Source organism: Ranitomeya imitator, chromosome 5 (assembly GCF_032444005.1).
Source record: "Ranitomeya imitator isolate aRanImi1 chromosome 5, aRanImi1.pri, whole genome shotgun sequence".
Taxonomy (NCBI): domain Eukaryota; kingdom Metazoa; phylum Chordata; class Amphibia; order Anura; family Dendrobatidae; genus Ranitomeya; species Ranitomeya imitator.
Genome location: NC_091286.1, coordinates 1,302,633 through 1,319,945, shown reverse-complemented (window position 1 = coordinate 1,319,945; position 17,313 = coordinate 1,302,633). Strand labels below are relative to the sequence as shown.

Genomic DNA, 17,313 nt, shown 5'->3' with positions numbered 1-17,313 from the left:
GTGTGTGTATATGGCTGGTGTGTGTGTATATGGCTGGTGTGTGTGTATATGGCTGGTGTGTGTGTATATGGCTGGTGGTGTATATGGCTGGTGTGTATATGGCTGGCGTGTGTGAGTGTAGCTGGTGTGTGTATATGGCTGGTGTGTTTATATGGCTGGTGTGTGTATATGGCTGGTGTGTGTATATGGCTGGTGTGTGTATATGGCTGGTGTGTGTATATGGCTGGTGTGTTTATATGGCTGGTGTGTGTATATGGCTGGTGTGTGTATATGGCTGGTGTGTGTATATGGCTGGTGTGTGTATATGGCTGGTGTGTGTATATGGCTGGTGTGTGTATATGGCTGGTGTGTGTGTATATGGCTGGTGTGTGTGTATATGGCTGGTGTGTGTGTATTTGGCTGGTGTGTGTATATGGCTGGTGTGTGTATATGGCTGGTGTGTGTGTATATGGCTGGTGTGTGTGTATATGGCTGGTGTGTGTATATGGCTGGTGTGTGTATATGGCTGGTGGTGTATATGGCTGGTGTGTGTATATGGCTGGTGTGTGTGTATATGGCTGGTGTGTATGTATATGGCTGGTGTGTGTATATGGCTGGTGGTGTATATGGCTGGTGTGTATGTATATGGCTGGTGTGTGTATATGGCTGGTGTATATGGCTGGTGTGTGTATATGGCTGGTGGTGTATATGGCTGGTGTGTGTGTATATGGCTGGTGTGTGTATATGGCTGGTGTATATGGCTGGTGTGTGTATATGGCTGGTATGTTTGTATATGGCTGGTGTGTGTGTGTGTATATGGCTGGTGGTGTATATGGCTGGTGGTGTATATGGCTGGTGTGTGTATATGGCTGGTGTGTGTGTATATGGCTGGTGGTGTATATGGCTGGTGTGTGTATATGGCTGGTGTGTGTATATGGCTGGTGTGTGTATATGGCTGGTGTGTGTATATGGCTGGTGTGTATGTATATGGCTGGTGTGTGTATATGGCTGGTGTGTGTATATGGCTGGTGTATATGGCTGGTGTGTGTGTATATGGCTGGTGTGTGTATATGGCTGGTGTGTGTGTATGGCTGGTGTGTATATGGCTGGTGGTGTATATGGCTGGTGTGTATATGGCTGGTGTGTGTATATGTCTGGTGTGTATATGGCTGGTGTGTATATGGCTGGTGTGTGTATATGGCTGGTGTGTGTGTGTATGTGTGTGTATATGGCTGGTGGTGTATATGGCTGGTGTGTATATGGCTGGTGTGTGTATATGGCTGGTGTGTATATGGCTGGTGTGTGTATATGGCTGGTGTGTGTATATGGCTGGTGTGTATATGGCTGGTGTGTATATGGCTGGTGTGTGTATATGGCTGGTGTGTGTATATGGCTGGTGTGTGTGTGTATGTGTGTGTATATGTCTGGTGTGTGTATATGTCTGGTGTGTATATGTCTGGTGTGTATATGGCTGGTGTGTATATGGCTGGTGTGTGTATATGGCTGGTGTGTGTATATGGCTGGTGTGTATATGGCTGGTGTGTATATGGCTGGTGTGTGTATATGGCTGGTGTGTGTATATGGCTGGTGTGTATATGGCTGGTGTGTGTATATGGCTGGTGTGTGTATATGGCTGGTGTGTGTATATGGCTGGTGTGTGTATGTGTGTGTATATGGCTGGTGTGTGTATATGGCTGGTGTGTATATGGCTGGTGTGTATATGGCTGGTGTGTGTATATGGCTGGTGTGTGTATATGGCTGGTGTGTGTATATGGCTGGTGTGTGTATATGGCTGGTGTGTGTATATGGCTGGTGTGTATATGGCTGGTGTGTATATGGCTGGTGTGTGTATATGGCTGGTGTGTGTATATGGCTGGTGTGTGTATGTGTGTGTATATGGCTGGTGTGTGTATATGGCTGGTGTGTATATGGCTGGTGTGTGTATATGGCTGGTGTGTGTATATGGCTGGTGTGTGTATATGGCTGGTGTGTGTATATGGCTGGTGTGTGTATATGGCTGGTGTGTGTGTGTATGGCTGGTGGGTGTATATGGCTGGTGTGTGTATATGGCTGGTGGTGTATATGGCTGGTGTGTATATGGCTGGTGTGTGTGTATATGGCTGGTGTGTGTGTATATGGCTGGTGTGTGTGTATATGGCTGGTGGTGTATATGGCTGGTGTGTGTATATGGCTGGTGTGTGTATATGGCTGGTGTGTGTATATGGCTGGTGTGTGTATATGGCTGGTGTGTGTGTATATGGCTGGTGGGTGTATATGGCTGGTGTGTGTATATGGCTGGTGGTGTGTATATGGCTGGTGTGTGTGTATATGGCTGGTGTGTGTGTATATGGCTGGTGTGTGTGTATATGGCTGGTGTGTGTGTATATGGCTGGTGTGTGTGTATATGGCTGGTGGGTGTATATGGCTGGTGTGTGTATATGGCTGGTGTGTGTGTGTATGTGTGTGTATATGGCTGGTGGTGTATATGGCTGGTGTGTATATGGCTGGTGTGTGTGTATATGGCTGGTGTGTGTGTATATGGCTGGTGTGTGTGTATATGGCTGGTGTGTGTGTATATGGCTGGTGTGTGTGTATATGGCTGGTGTGTGTGTATATGGCTGGTGTGTGTGTATGGCTGGTGTGTGTATATGGCTGGTGTGTGTGTATATGGCTGGTGTGTGTGTATATGGCTGGTGTGTGTGTATATGGCTGGTGGGTGTATATGGCTGGTGTGTGTATATGGCTGGTGTGTGTGTATATGGCTGGTGTGTGTGTATATGGCTGGTGGTGTATATGGCTGGTGTGTGTGTATATGGCTGGTGGTGTATATGGCTGGTGTGTGTATATGGCTGGTGTGTGTATATGGCTGGTGTGTATATGGCTGGTGTGTGTATATGGCTGGTGTGTGTATATGGCTGGTATGTTTGTATATGGCTGGTGTGTGTGTATATGGCTGGTGTGTGTGTGTGTGTATATGGCTGGTGTGTATATGGCTGGTGTGTGTATATGGCTGGTGTGTGTATATGGCTGGTATGTTTGTATATGGCTGGTGTGTATGTATATGGCTGGTGGTGTATATGGCTGGTGTGTGTGTATATGGCTGGTGTGTGTGTATATGGCTGGTGGTGTATGTGTGTGTGTGTATATGGCTGGTGTGTGTGTGTCTGTGTGTGTATATGGCTGGTGTGTGTATATGGCTGGTGGTGTATATGGCTGGTGTGTGTATATGGCTGGTGTGTGTATATGGCTGGTGTGTGTATGTGTGTGTATATGGCTGGTGTGTGTATATGGCTGGTGTGTATATGGCTGGTGTGTGTATATGGCTGGTGTGTGTATATGGCTGGTGTGTGTATGTGTGTGTATATGGATGGTGTGTGTATATGGCTGGTGTGTATATGGCTGGTGTGTATATGGCTGGTGTGTGTATATGGCTGGTGTGTGTATATGGCTGGTGTGTGTATGTGTGTGTATATGGCTGGTGTGTGTATATGGCTGGTGTGTATATGGCTGGTGTGTATATGGCTGGTGTGTGTATATGGCTGGTGTGTGTGTATATGGCTGGTGTGTGTATATGGCTGGTGTGTGTATGTGTGTGTATATGGCTGGTGTGTATATGGCTGGTGTGTGTATATGGCTGGTGTGTGTATATGGCTGGTGTGTGTATATGGCTGGTGTGTGTATATGGCTGGTGTGTGTATATGGCTGGTGTGTGTGTGTATGGCTGGTGGGTGTATATGGCTGGTGTGTGTATATGGCTGGTGGTGTATATGGCTGGTGTGTATATGGCTGGTGTGTGTGTATATGGCTGGTGTGTGTGTATATGGCTGGTGTGTGTGTATATGGCTGGTGGTGTATATGGCTGGTGTGTGTATATGGCTGGTGTGTGTATATGGCTGGTGTGTGTATATGGCTGGTGTGTGTATATGGCTGGTGTGTGTGTATATGGCTGGTGGGTGTATATGGCTGGTGTGTGTATATGGCTGGTGGTGTGTATATGGCTGGTGTGTGTGTATATGGCTGGTGTGTGTGTATATGGCTGGTGTGTGTGTATATGGCTGGTGTGTGTGTATATGGCTGGTGTGTGTGTATATGGCTGGTGGGTGTATATGGCTGGTGTGTGTATATGGCTGGTGTGTGTGTGTATGTGTGTGTATATGGCTGGTGGTGTATATGGCTGGTGTGTATATGGCTGGTGTGTGTGTATATGGCTGGTGTGTGTGTATATGGCTGGTGTGTGTGTATATGGCTGGTGTGTGTGTATATGGCTGGTGTGTGTGTATATGGCTGGTGTGTGTGTATGGCTGGTGTGTGTATATGGCTGGTGTGTGTGTATATGGCTGGTGTGTGTGTATATGGCTGGTGTGTGTGTATATGGCTGGTGTGTGTGTATATGGCTGGTGGGTGTATATGGCTGGTGTGTGTATATGGCTGGTGTGTGTGTATATGGCTGGTGTGTGTGTATATGGCTGGTGGTGTATATGGCTGGTGTGTGTGTATATGGCTGGTGGTGTATATGGCTGGTGTGTGTATATGGCTGGTGTGTGTATATGGCTGGTGTGTATATGGCTGGTGTGTGTATATGGCTGGTGTGTGTATATGGCTGGTATGTTTGTATATGGCTGGTGTGTGTGTATATGGCTGGTGTGTGTGTATATGGCTGGTGTGTGTGTATATGGCTGGTGTGTGTGTATATGGCTGGTGGGTGTATATGGCTGGTGTGTGTATATGGCTGGTGTGTGTATATGGCTGGTGTGTGTATATGGCTGGTGTGTGTGTATATGGCTGGTGTGTGTGTATATGGCTGGTGGTGTATATGGCTGGTGTGTGTGTATATGGCTGGTGGTGTATATGGCTGGTGTGTGTATATGGCTGGTGTGTGTATATGGCTGGTGTGTGTATATGGCTGGTGTGTGTATATGGCTGGTGTGTATATGGCTGGTGTGTGTATATGGCTGGTATGTTTGTATATGGCTGGTGTGTATGTATATGGCTGGTGTGTGTATATGGCTGGTATGTTTGTATATGGCTGGTGTGTATGTATATGGCTGGTGGTGTATATGGCTGGTGTGTGTGTATATGGCTGGTGTGTGTGTATATGGCTGGTGGTGTGTGTGTGTGTATATGGCTGGTGTGTGTGTGTCTGTGTGTGTATATGGCTGGTGTGTGTATATGGCTGGTGGTGTATATGGCTGGTGTGTGTATATGGCTGGTGTGTGTGTATGGCTGGTGTGTGTATATGGCTGGTGTGTGTGTGTGTATGTGTGTGTATATGGCTGGTGTGTGTGTATGTGTGTGTATATGGCTGGTGTGTGTGTGTCTGTGTGTGTATATGGCTGGTGTGTGTGTGTGTATGTGTGAGTGTAGCTGGTGTGTGTGTGTCTGTGTGTGTATATGGCTGGTGGTGTATGTGTGTGTATATGGCTGGTGTGTGTGTGTGTATATAGCTGGTGTGTGTGTGTGTATGTGTGAGTGTAGCTGGTATGTGTGTATATGGCTGGTGTGTGTATATGGCTGGTGTGTGTATATGGCTGGTGTGTGTGTGTATGTGTGAGTGTAGCTGGTATGTTTGTATATGGCTGGTGTGTGTGTGTCTGTGTGTGTATATGGCTGGTGGTGTATGTGTGTGTGTATGGCTGGTGTGTGTGTGTGTATGTGTGAGTGTAGCTGGTATGTGTGTATATGGCTGGTGTGTGTATATGGCTGGTGGTGTATATGGCTGGTGTGTGTATATGGCTGGTGTGTGTATATGGCTGGTGGTGTATGTGTGTGTATATGGCTGGTGTGTGTGTGTGTATGTGTGAGTGTAGCTGGTATGTGTGTATATGGCTGGTGTGTGTGTATATGGCTGGTGTGTGTATATGGCTGGTGTGTGTGTGTATGTGTGAGTGTAGCTGGTATGTGTGTGTATATGGCTGGTGTGTGTGTGTCTGTGTGTGTATATGGCTGGTGTGTGTATATGGCTGGTGGTGTATGTGTGTGTGTATGGCTGGTGTGTGTGTGTATATGGCTGGTGTGTGTGTGTATGGCTGGTGTGTGTGTATATGGCTGGTGTGTGTATATGGCTGGTGTGTGTGTGTATGTGTGTATATGGCTGGTGTGTGTGTATATGGCTGGTGTGTGTGTATATGGCTGGTGTGTGTATATGGCTGGTGTGTGTGTGTATGTGTGAGTGTAGCTGGTATGTGTGTGTATATGGCTGGTGTGTGTGTGTGGATGGAGTTTGTATATATGTCGATGACGTTTGTGTGTAGGAAGTTGTGAGCCATTGCGCCATTGGTGATTCTTCTCTTTTCTCTTGTTCCAGATGTGTTTGACATCAGACATTTGTCCTCGGTGTTTGTACAAGTGCAGACGGCGTTGGGGCTGCAGCTGTTGTATGACCGGACTGGCCGGCGGCTTTACCTACAAGTGGACGGACGCTGGAAAGACCACATCACGGGTCTCTGCGGGACATTCAATGATAACGCCCAGGACGACTTTCTGTATGTACATAGATGCACGTGTTCCAGTCCAGTGAGCCTTGTTTGTGTGATGTCTGGTCCCGGATCGGCCGATGAGTTCTTACGATTGTTTCCATATTGGCACCTCTGCACGCACTGCTGTATAAGGCTGTGTGCACACCATGCGGATTTTCTGCGCAGAAACGCTGCAGATCCGCACTGTGATTTACAGTACAATGTAAATCAATGTGAAAAAAACCTGTGCAGAAAAATCAGTGCGGAATTGCTGCGGAATTAACCCCTTAATCCTATATGACGTACTATCCCGTCGAGGTGACCTGGGACTTAATTCCCAGAGACGGGATAGTACGTCATACGCGATCGGCCGTGCTCATTGGTGGAGCGCGGCTGAGTGTCAGCTGACATCCGGCACTATATGCCAGGAGTGGTCACGGACCGCCCCTGGCACATTAACCCCCGACACACTGCGATCAAACATGATCGCAGTGTTCCGGCGGTACAAGGAAGAATCGCGCAGGGAGGGGGCTCCCTGCGTGCTTCCCTGAATACGATCAGTACAAGGCGATGTGCTCACCTTGTACCGAGCGTCTCCTCCCTGCAGGCCCGGATCCAAAATGGCTGCGGGGCTACTTCCGGGTCCTGCAGGGAGGTGGCTTACCAAGTGCCTGCTCAGAGCAAGCGCTGGTAAGCCAGGAGCAGGGCACGCCGGATCGCTGATCTGACACAGTGCTCTGCAAAGTATCAGGTCAGCGATCTATCACTATACAGTGATGTCCCCCTGGGACAAAGTAAAAAAAAAAAAATCCTAAATAAAGAGAAAAAAAAAATATTGTTCCCATAAATACATTTCTTTATCTAAAAAAAAAACAAACAAAAAAAACCAATAAAAGTACACATATTTAGTATCGCCGCGTCCGTAACAACCCGACCTATAAACTGTCCCACTAGTTAACCCCTTCAGTGAACACTGTAAAAAAAAAAAAGAGGCAAAAAACACTTTATCATAACCGCCGAACAAAAAGTGGAATAACACGCGATCAAAAAGACGGATATAAATAACCATGGTACCGCTGATAACGTCATCTTGTCCCGCAAAAGACAAGCCGCCATACAGCATCATCAGCAAAAAAATAAAAAAGTTATAGTCCTGAGAATAAAGCGATGCAAAAATAATAATTTTTTCTAATAAAGTTTTCATCGTATAAAAGCGCCAAAACATAAAAAAATGATATAAATGAGGTGTCGCTGTAATCGTACTGACCCGAAGAATAAAACTGCTTCATCAATTTTACCACACACGGAATGGTATAAACGCCCCCCCAAAAGAAATTCATGAATAGCTGGTTTTTGCTAATTCTGCCTCACAAAAATCGGAATAAAAAGTTATCAAAGAATGTTACAAGCCCAAAAATGTTACCAATAAAAACGTCAACTCGTCCCGCAAAAAACAAGACATCACATGACTGACAACTCAAATATGGAAAAATTATAGCTCTCAAAATGTGGTAACGCAAAAAATATTTTTTGCAATAAAAAGCGTCTTCCAGTGTGTGACGGCTGCCAATCATAAAAATCCGCTAAAAAACCCGCTATAAAAGTAAATCAAACCCCCCTTCATCACCCCCTTAGTTAGGGAAAAATAAGAAAAATGTATTTATTTCCATTTTCCCATTAGGGTTAGGGCTACAGTTAGGATTGGGGCTAAAGTTCGAGTTACGGTTGGGGCTACGGTTGGGGCTAAAGTTAGGGTTGGGTTTGGATTACATTTACGGTTGGGATTAGGGCTAGGGGTGTGGTTAGGATTATTGTTGGGATTAGGGTTAGGGGTGTGTTAGGATTAGGGTTTCAGTTATAATTGGGGGGTTTCCACTGTTCAGGCACATCAGGGGCTCTCCAAACGCGACATGGCGTCCGATCTCAATTCGAGCCAATTCTGCGTTGAAAAAGTAAGGCCATGTTCACACGATCCTTTTTTTCATGCGGAATTGCCGCGATTTTCCCGCTGCGGGTCCGCAGCTGTTTTCCATGCAGGGTACATTACATTGTACCCTATGGAAAACAGGAACTGCTGTGCCCACAATGCGGAAAATAAAAAAAAAAAACGCGCTGAATAGCTGCGGGAAAAAAGAAGTACCATGTCACTTCTTTTTTCGGAGCCGCAGCGGTTCTGCACCCATTGACCTCCATTGTGAGGTCAAACCCGCAGTAAAACCCGCAGATGAAAAAAATATCTGCGGGTTTTACTGCGGTTTGTGGTGCCGAACCGCTGCAGCAGGAAGTGCGGGGAAGCGGGCGGAATGCGTGGGCGGAGTGTGGCTGCCCCCCCGTGCTCCGATCCCGCCCCCCCGTGCTCCAATCCCACCGCCCCGTGCTCCGATGCCCCCCCCAGTGCTCCGATGCCCCCCCTTATACTTACCCGGCGTCCCGGTGTCCGTCCGGCCGTCTTCTCCCTGGGCGCCGCCATCTTGCAAAATGGCGGGCGCATGCGCAGTGCGCCCGCCGAATCTGCTGGCCGGCAGATTCGTTCCAAAGTGCATTTTGGTAACTGAGATATAACCTATCTCAGTGATCAAAATAAAAAAAAATAGTAAATGACACCCCCCCCCCCTTTGTCACCCCCATAGGTAGGGACAATAAAAAGAAATTAAGAATTTTTTTTTTTTTCCACTAAGGTTAGAATAGGGTTAGGGGTAGGGTTAGGGTTAGGGGTAGATTTAAGGGTAGGGTTAGGGGTAGGGTTAGGGGTAGGGTTAGGGTTAGGGGTACGGTTAGGGGTAGGGTTAGGGTATTTTCAGCCATTTTAACTGCATAGAAAACTGCATAAAAAAAGGATCAAAAAACGCATCAAAAAAGGACAAAAAAAGGACCAAAAAAAGGACCTGCGTTTTCTGCCAAGAGCTGCAGTTTTTTAAAAAACAATCCTGAAAAAAAAAGGATGGAAATCAGGAACGTGTGAACATACCCTAAAACAGTGCTCCTTCCCTTCTGAGCTCTCCCGTGTGCCCAAACAGGGGTTTACCCCAACATATGGGGTATCGGCATACTCAGGACAAATTGGACAAAAACTATTGGGGTCCATTTTCTCTTGTTACCCTTGGGAAAATAAAAATTTGTGGGGCTAAAAAAAACATTTTTGTGGGAAAAAAATTAATTTTTATTTTCACGACTCTGCATTATAAACTGTAGTGAAACACTTGTTGGTTCAAAGCTCTCACAACACATCTAGATAAGTTCCTATTATTTTTACGGCTCTGCATTATAAACTTCTGTGAAGCACTTGGTGGGTTAAAGTGCTCATCACACCTCTAGATAAGTTCCTTAGGGGGTCTACTTTCCAAAATGGTGTCACTTGTGGGGGGTTTCAATGTTTAGGCACATCAGTGGCTCTCCAACCGCAACATGGCGTCCAATCTCCATTCCAGTCAATTTTGCATTGAAAAGTCAAATGGCGCTCCTTCCATTCAAAGCCCTGCCATGCACCCAAACAGTGGTTTACCCCCACATATGGGGTATCCGTGTACTCAGAACAAATTGTACAACAACTTTTGGGGTCCATTTTCTCCTGTTACCCTTGGTAAAATAAAACAAATTGGAGCTGAATTAAATTTTTTGTGAAAAAAATGTTAAATGTTAATTTTTATTTAAACATTCCAAAAATTCCTGTGAAACACCTGAAGGGTTAATAAACTTCTTGAATGTGGTTTTGAGCACCTTGAGGGGTGCAGTTTTTAGAATGGTGTCACACTTGTGTATTTTCTATCATATAGACCCCTCAAAATCACTTCAAATGAGATGTGGTCCCTAAAAAAAATTGGTGTTGTAAAAATGGGAAATTGCTGGTCAACTTTTAACCCTTATAACTCCTTAACAAAAAAAAATTTTGGTTCCAAAATTGTGCTGATGTAAAGTAGACATGTGGGAAATGTTACTTATTAAGTATTTTGTGTGACATATCTCTGTGATTTAATTGCATAAAAATTCAAAGTTGGAAAATTTCAAAATTTTTGCCAAATTTCCGTTTTTTTCACAAATAAACGCAGGTACTATCAAAGAAATGTTACCACTATCATGAAGTACAATATGTCACGAGAAAACAATGTCAGAATCATCAGGATCCGTTGAAGCGTTACAGAGTTATTACCTCATAAAGGGACAGTGGTCAGAATTGTAAAAATTGGCCCGGTACATAACGTGCAAACCACCCTCGGGGGGTACAGGGGTTAAGGATGGACTGGAGAGGGGAAAGTCGAGTAAGGGGGAGGCCAGTTAATAGAGCGTTACAGTAATCCAGGCGGGAGTGGATCAAGGCGACAGTGAGGGTTTTTGTTGTTTCCATGGTGAGACAATACTTCCTGTAGTGCCGCGGTAGCAAATATATGCAGTGAAGAGGCAGTGACCCAGCAAAGTTCCAACACAAAAGTCTCTTTAATGCGTTTCCTTCACAGCATTAAATGTCTAACTCATAAACACAAGTGCATAGCATTAATGTCCAGTTGATAGCACTACATAATACCCAGTATCCTCCAGATAACAACCGGGCACATATACTCTGGGTTACAGAGTCACTACACATGCTGATCCACCTTCATCACCTTTTGCCGTGGGCGACTGCACTGCAGTGTCAATGTCTCTTTGCTCACAGCTTTTCCATAGTGCCAGATATCTCTGTTTGCAGCCGTAACACATGCTAGTCCTCCTTCAGGCAGAGGACAGTCTACCTCTGGTTCACCTTTGGGCACAAGACCGTCCTTCTCTGAGACCAGTTACCATGGGCGACTGCACCGCTGTTTAAGCTGTGGGTCCCAGGCTATTCAGCTGCCTTGGCCGTTTTTGTCTCTGCTGGCCTGTGTTGCCTCACACAGGAGCTCTGCAATGCCGACTGCTCTGACCACTAGCCAGCACCAACTGACTCTGGCCTTGACACTAACTCCCAAACCCTTTACTCCAGGGCTTTTAACAAAGAAACCTTTGGCATTCAGCCACATGGAAAACCCGGCCTGGAATGAAACGGACTGCATGACTATCATACTGCAGTCTGTTTCAAAACACAACAGCCAGAGCAGGTTTTTCCAGTTCTGCCTTGGACACTGGCATGCCCAAGACTAAAACTTACTTTTATTATTTCTAGTCTGTATTGCAATCACCACTATGCTTGTGACTGCCATGCACTGCTATGGCCTTGATACGCCTGCGTGCACTACTTTGGACAATGGTCACTGCTTCCCCATTGCAATCACTTACACCTGTGACTGCAATGCCCCCTCATGGCCTCACTACGCCTCCGTGTGCATCCTGGGGAGAACAAACAGCGACCCCTACCTGTGATACCGGTCACTGCCTCACACCCCACAGTCAACTCCTCCACACGCACTGTATGATGACCCTACTGTAATCCCCACACAGCCCTCCATACAGTACAATGGCTCCACATAAATCTCAAAGTATAATGGCTCCACATAGTCCTCCATACAGTGTAATATCCCCCACGTAGTCTTGCATAAAGTGCAATGGGACCCTCAGTGCTCCATGCAGTTTAGTGGCCCACACGATGCTACATACTATAAAATGGCCCCACATAGTGTTCCATACTGTGTAATGGCCTCATAGTGCTCCATGCTCTATAATGGCCCCACATGATGCTCCATACTGTATAATGGTCTCACATAATACTTCATACTGTATAATGGCCTCACAATGCTCCATACTGTATAGTATGCCTACATAGTGTTTCATACTGTATAATGGCCCCAAACAACACTCCATACTGTATAATGGTCTCACGTCATGCTCCATACTGTATAATGCGCCTCACAATGCTCCATACTGTATAATGCGCCTCACAATGCTCCATACTGTATAATAGCCCCATGTGATGCTCCATATGGTATAATGTTCCCACATAGTGCTACTTACAGTATAACGGCCTCACATAAAAATTACTCTATATACTCGTTTAGAAGCCGACCCGAGTATAAGCCGAGGAACCTAATTTTGCCATGAAAAACTGGGAAAATTTGTTGACTTTAGTATAAGCCAGGTATGCATTGTCCCCTAATCTCTATTCTGGTATGCATGGTTCCTCATCCCCATCCTTGTCTGCATGGCTCCTCACCCCTATCCTTGTCTGCGTGGCTCCTCACCCCTATCCTTGTCTGCATGGCTCCTATCCCTATCCTTGTCTGCATGGCTCCTCATCCCCATCCTTGTATGCATGGCTCCTCATCCCATCTCCATCCTTATCTGCATGGCTCCTCATCCCTATCCTTGTCTGCATGGCTCCTCATCCCCATCCTTGTATGCATGGCTCCTCATCCCCAACCTTGTCTGCATGGCTCCTCATCCCCATCCTTGTCTGCATGGCTCCTCATCCCATCTCCATCCTTATCTGCATGGCTTCTTATCCCCATCTTTGTATGGATAGCTCCTCATTCCTATTCTTGTCTGCATGACTCCCCATCCCTATCTTTGTATGCATAGCTCCTCATCCCCATCCTTGTAGGCATGGCTCCTCATCCCTATCCTTGTCTGCATGGCTCCTCATCCCCATCCTTGTCTGCATGGCTCCTCATGCCCATCCTTGTATGCATTGCTCCTTATCCCCATCATCGTATGCATTGCGCCTTATCCCCATCCTTGTCTGCATGGCTCTTTATACCCATCCTTGTCTGTATGGCTCCTTATGCCCATCCTTGTATGCATGGCTCCTCATCCCCATCCTCGTATGCATGGCTCCTTATCCCCATCCTTGTAGGCATGGCTCCTCATCCCTATAATTGTATGCATGGCTCTTCATCCCCATCCTTGTCTGCATGGCTCTTCATCCCCATCCTTGTAGGCATGGCTCCTCATCCCTATCCTGATATGCATGGTTCCTCCTGGTACGTATTTCACCCATGAGAAAAGCATAAAAAACCCTAAACATCCTACTTACCTTCCCTGCGCGCACTCGCAGCATCTTTCCTGTGCCAGCAGCATCTGCTGCCGAACTATCATGTGTCCCCGCTCATTAAGATAATGAATATTCACCTCTCTCCACACCCATGGGAGTGGATAGAGGTGAATATTCATTACCTTAATGAGCGGGAACTCGTGATAGTAAAGCACTGCGGAATATGTTAACGCTATATAAAAATATAAAAATAAAGATTCTTATTATTATAGCCCATCAGCTGCAGGAATCTGGCGTCTAGGGCTGTAACTGTGTGCGCTATGAGAGAAATGAATATTCGCTGGCAGTGCAGTGAATATTTATTTCTCTTTAGCAGCAGGCACAGATTTTGGCCACAGCAGCCGGCTCCTACCCCTGTGACATGATGGGATGGCGTGCGTGCAGAGAAGAGTGGCCACAGTGCTAGTGATAAGGGAGATGGCGAGGGGGCTGAGAAGAGTGATCCTGAGGAGAGGGCTCTGCGGACCCCCTCTGGCCATAGGTTCGCCCCCATTTCTATATAATATGAGTTTCACTTTTTGTATTGAAGAACTGAAATAAATTACCTTTTTGATGACATTCTCGTTTAGTGAGAAGCACTTGCATGTCTTCCGAGTAAAAGCCCAATTTCTTCTTTTTGCTAGCTCTAAGTTCTGAGCACACACCTGCCCTGGATAAACTCATGTGGGTCGGATTGTGGGATGTCCTGGGTCTGTTAGAATTTCATGAGATCCCCAACTTACAAGATATAGGGCGGCACGGTGGCTCAGTGGTTAGCACAGCAGCTTTGCAGTGCTGGGATCCTGGTTTCAAATCCCACCAAGGACACATCTGCGAGGACCTTGTATGTTCTCCCCTCGTTTGCGGGGGTTTCCTCCGGGTTCTCCAGTTTCCTTACAAACTCCAAAGACAGACTGATAGGGATTCTGGATTGTGAGCCCCAATGGGGACAGTGCCGATAATGTCTGCAAAGCGCTCTCGAATTAATGGTGCTATATAAGTGAGTAACATAAATAAATCTTTGTCTCTGTAGATTCCTGGAGGTAGATATTAATGATGTTTGTTATCATGATTTTACCTTTACATAGAGACCAAATATGATAGGTAAAATCTTGGGGCCACTCGAATCCTCCATCACTCTGTTATTCAAATGGAGGGATTCTAGTGGCCCGACAGGGATGTGCGTGGATGAATCACGTTCGTGGCTTAACTACGACCCCATGCCCAGAAGAATTGGTACAGACGGCTTTTAGGAAGAATCTCCAGTTAGAACAAGGAGACTGTCCTAATGCTAATGGGATCAAAGGTGGGTCCTCAGATCAACAACAAAAAATGGATCAAAAGATGAAACACGTATCGGCATACAGAAGAGAAATTGCACAACAACTTTTGTGGTCCAATTTCTCCTGTTACCCTCGGTAAAGTAAAAAATTGGGGGCGAAAAGATCATTTTTGTGGAAAAAATATGATTTTTTATTTTCTCTACGTTATAAATTTCTGTGAAGCACTTGGGGGATCAAAGTGCTCACCACTAGGGTTGAGCGAAACGGATCGGACAATTTCATAAGTTGCCGACTTTAGGCAAAGTCGGGTTTCGTGAAACCCGACCTGACCCCAGTGTGGGATTGGCCATGCGGTACACGACCTTCGCGCCAAAGTCGCGTTTCGTATGACACGTTCAGCGCCATTTCTCATCCAATGAAGGAGGACGCAGAGTGTGGGCAGCGTGATGACATAGGTCTCGGTCCCCACCATCACCATCACCATGACAGTGATTGGCTTGCTGTCTGCGGCGTCACAGGGGCTATAAAGGGGCGTGCACGCCGACCGCCATCTTACTTCTGCTGATGTGAGCATAGGGAGAGGTTGCCGCAGCTTCATCAGAAGAAGGGATAGCGTTAGGGAGGGAAGATTAACCCCGAAACTTCTTGTGCTGTAGCGATTTCCACTGTCCAACACCACCTTTTCTTTGCAGGGACAGTGGAGGCCAGATTTCTGTGCATCATCTCTGTAGCTTATTAGGCTGCCCTAGAAGGCTCCCTGATAGCTGCATTGCTGTTTGTGTGCCTCTGTGCAAACCAACTGCTTTTTTAAAAGCAAAAATCCTGTTGCTCCTTTCTGCACAGTTCTCTTGTTTCTTTGTCCACACTTTTGTGTGCAGCAGTCCTTTTTATTGCCGCCATACTTGACCTGAGATCATTGTAGGGAGATTGAAATTGTACTACAGCCCTTGTATTTTTTTTTATATCTTCCAGCCACTTTCTGCCACTCAAACTGTGTAGTGTAATACGCTGGGCCTGAGTTTTTCCTGCATTCTCCCACACATAAAAAGGGAGATTTATATTGCCACTGAGTGCATCTGCGTCAGTCCTGTTAGGCTGGTTTCACATTTGCGTTTTTTGCCGCAGCGTTTGTACCGCATATAGACGCATGTGTCGTGTTTTCCTATATTTAACATTAAAAACACATGCATTTTTTTGTTCGCGTTTTGCCGACGCATGCGTCGTTTCGTCGCTTGCGGCTTGGCGCGGTAATGCAACATGTAGTAATTTCTAGAGGCATCTATTTGCCGCCAGTAAACGCATGCGTTCGATTGCACAAGGTTTGCGTCAAAAAAACGCATTGCTGTCTATGTAAACGCATGCGTTTTTAAGCACATGCATTTGGTTGTGTTTTTGAACGCATGCGTTTCAATAGAGAAAAAAAAGTCTGATAAGCCACCCCCTACCATCAAGGTGATAAAGGGATCCAAACCCTAACCCTAATGGGAAAATGGAAATAAATACATTTTTTTATTTTTCCCTAACTAAGGGGGTGATGAAAGGGGGTTTGATTTCTATTTATAGCTGGTTATTTAGCGGATTTTTATGATTGGCAGCTGTCACACATAAAAGACGCTTTTTATTCCAAAAAATATTTTTTGCGTTACCACATTTTGAGAGCTATAATTTTTCCATATTTTGGTCCACAGAGTCATGTGATGTCTTGTTTTTTGCAGGACGAGTTGACATTTTTGTTGGTAACATTTTCGGGCACTTGACATTTTTGATCGCTTTTTATTCCGATTTTTGTGAAGCAGAATGAACAAAAACCAGCTATTCATGAATTTCTTTTGGGGGGCCATTTATACCGTTCCGCGTTTCATCATAATACACGCCCTCTGTAGTCCCATTGGCGGTGTCTGCTTATCTTGATTTTTCTCTTGTGAAATTTCTCATCATGCGTACCAAAAACGCAAACGCAGGAAAAAACGCATATAAATGCGTACAAACGCGGCGTTTTTAACCGCATGCGACACCACATGCGTCTAAAAAATAAATGCTGCGCTTGTACGCGTTTATATGCATTTTTTCAACCACTTGCGGATGCGTTTTAAACGCCACTCAAACTGTGTAGTGTAATACATTGGGCCTGATTTTTCCCAGCAGTCTCACACACCTATAAAGGGAGATTTAAACTCACAACAAGTTTGCGTCCACCTTCTAACTGGTTTTACAGTACCATATAACATTTGTTAAATTGGTTACATTTTTCCAAGAATGAGGAAGTCTGGTGGAAGAGGTCGTGGCCGTGGGCGGTCATTGCCAGCTGGTAATGATGGTAGTGGTGGTGGAGCATCAGGTGGTCGTGGGAAAAGCAATATAGCACCTAAGTGTCGAGTTGTTGAGCCAGGTTCGTCGTCTGGCTACACAAGGCCTCGAACGCTCCCTTTTCTGGGAGTAGGAAAACCGCTTTTAAAGCTGGAGCAGCAAGAACAAGTTTTGGCTTTCCTTGCTGACTCTGCCTCTAGCTCTTTCGCCTCCTCTTCAGAAAGTGCAAAATATAAAAGCAGCGCGTCGTCAGTGGATGCTCCCGGTCAGGAACAAGTCGCTTCCTTGTGTCCTTCACCCAGAACAACAGAGAAGGATGCGTCAGGCGACACAACGGGTTACTCCATGGAGCTCT

At 45.9% G+C, this 17,313-nt stretch overlaps 1 protein-coding gene across 1 annotated transcript in view; it reads left to right on the top strand.

Moving 5' to 3' along the window:
- The window catches only part of OTOG (otogelin), a 563,613-nt gene that overhangs the window by 102,548 nt on the left and 443,752 nt on the right, over positions 1-17,313 (top strand). Inside the window, exon 10 of the mRNA XM_069768186.1 lies at positions 6,284-6,461. Coding sequence (XP_069624287.1) covers positions 6,284-6,461 — 178 coding nt within the window. The remainder of the gene's footprint in view (positions 1-6,283; positions 6,462-17,313) is intronic.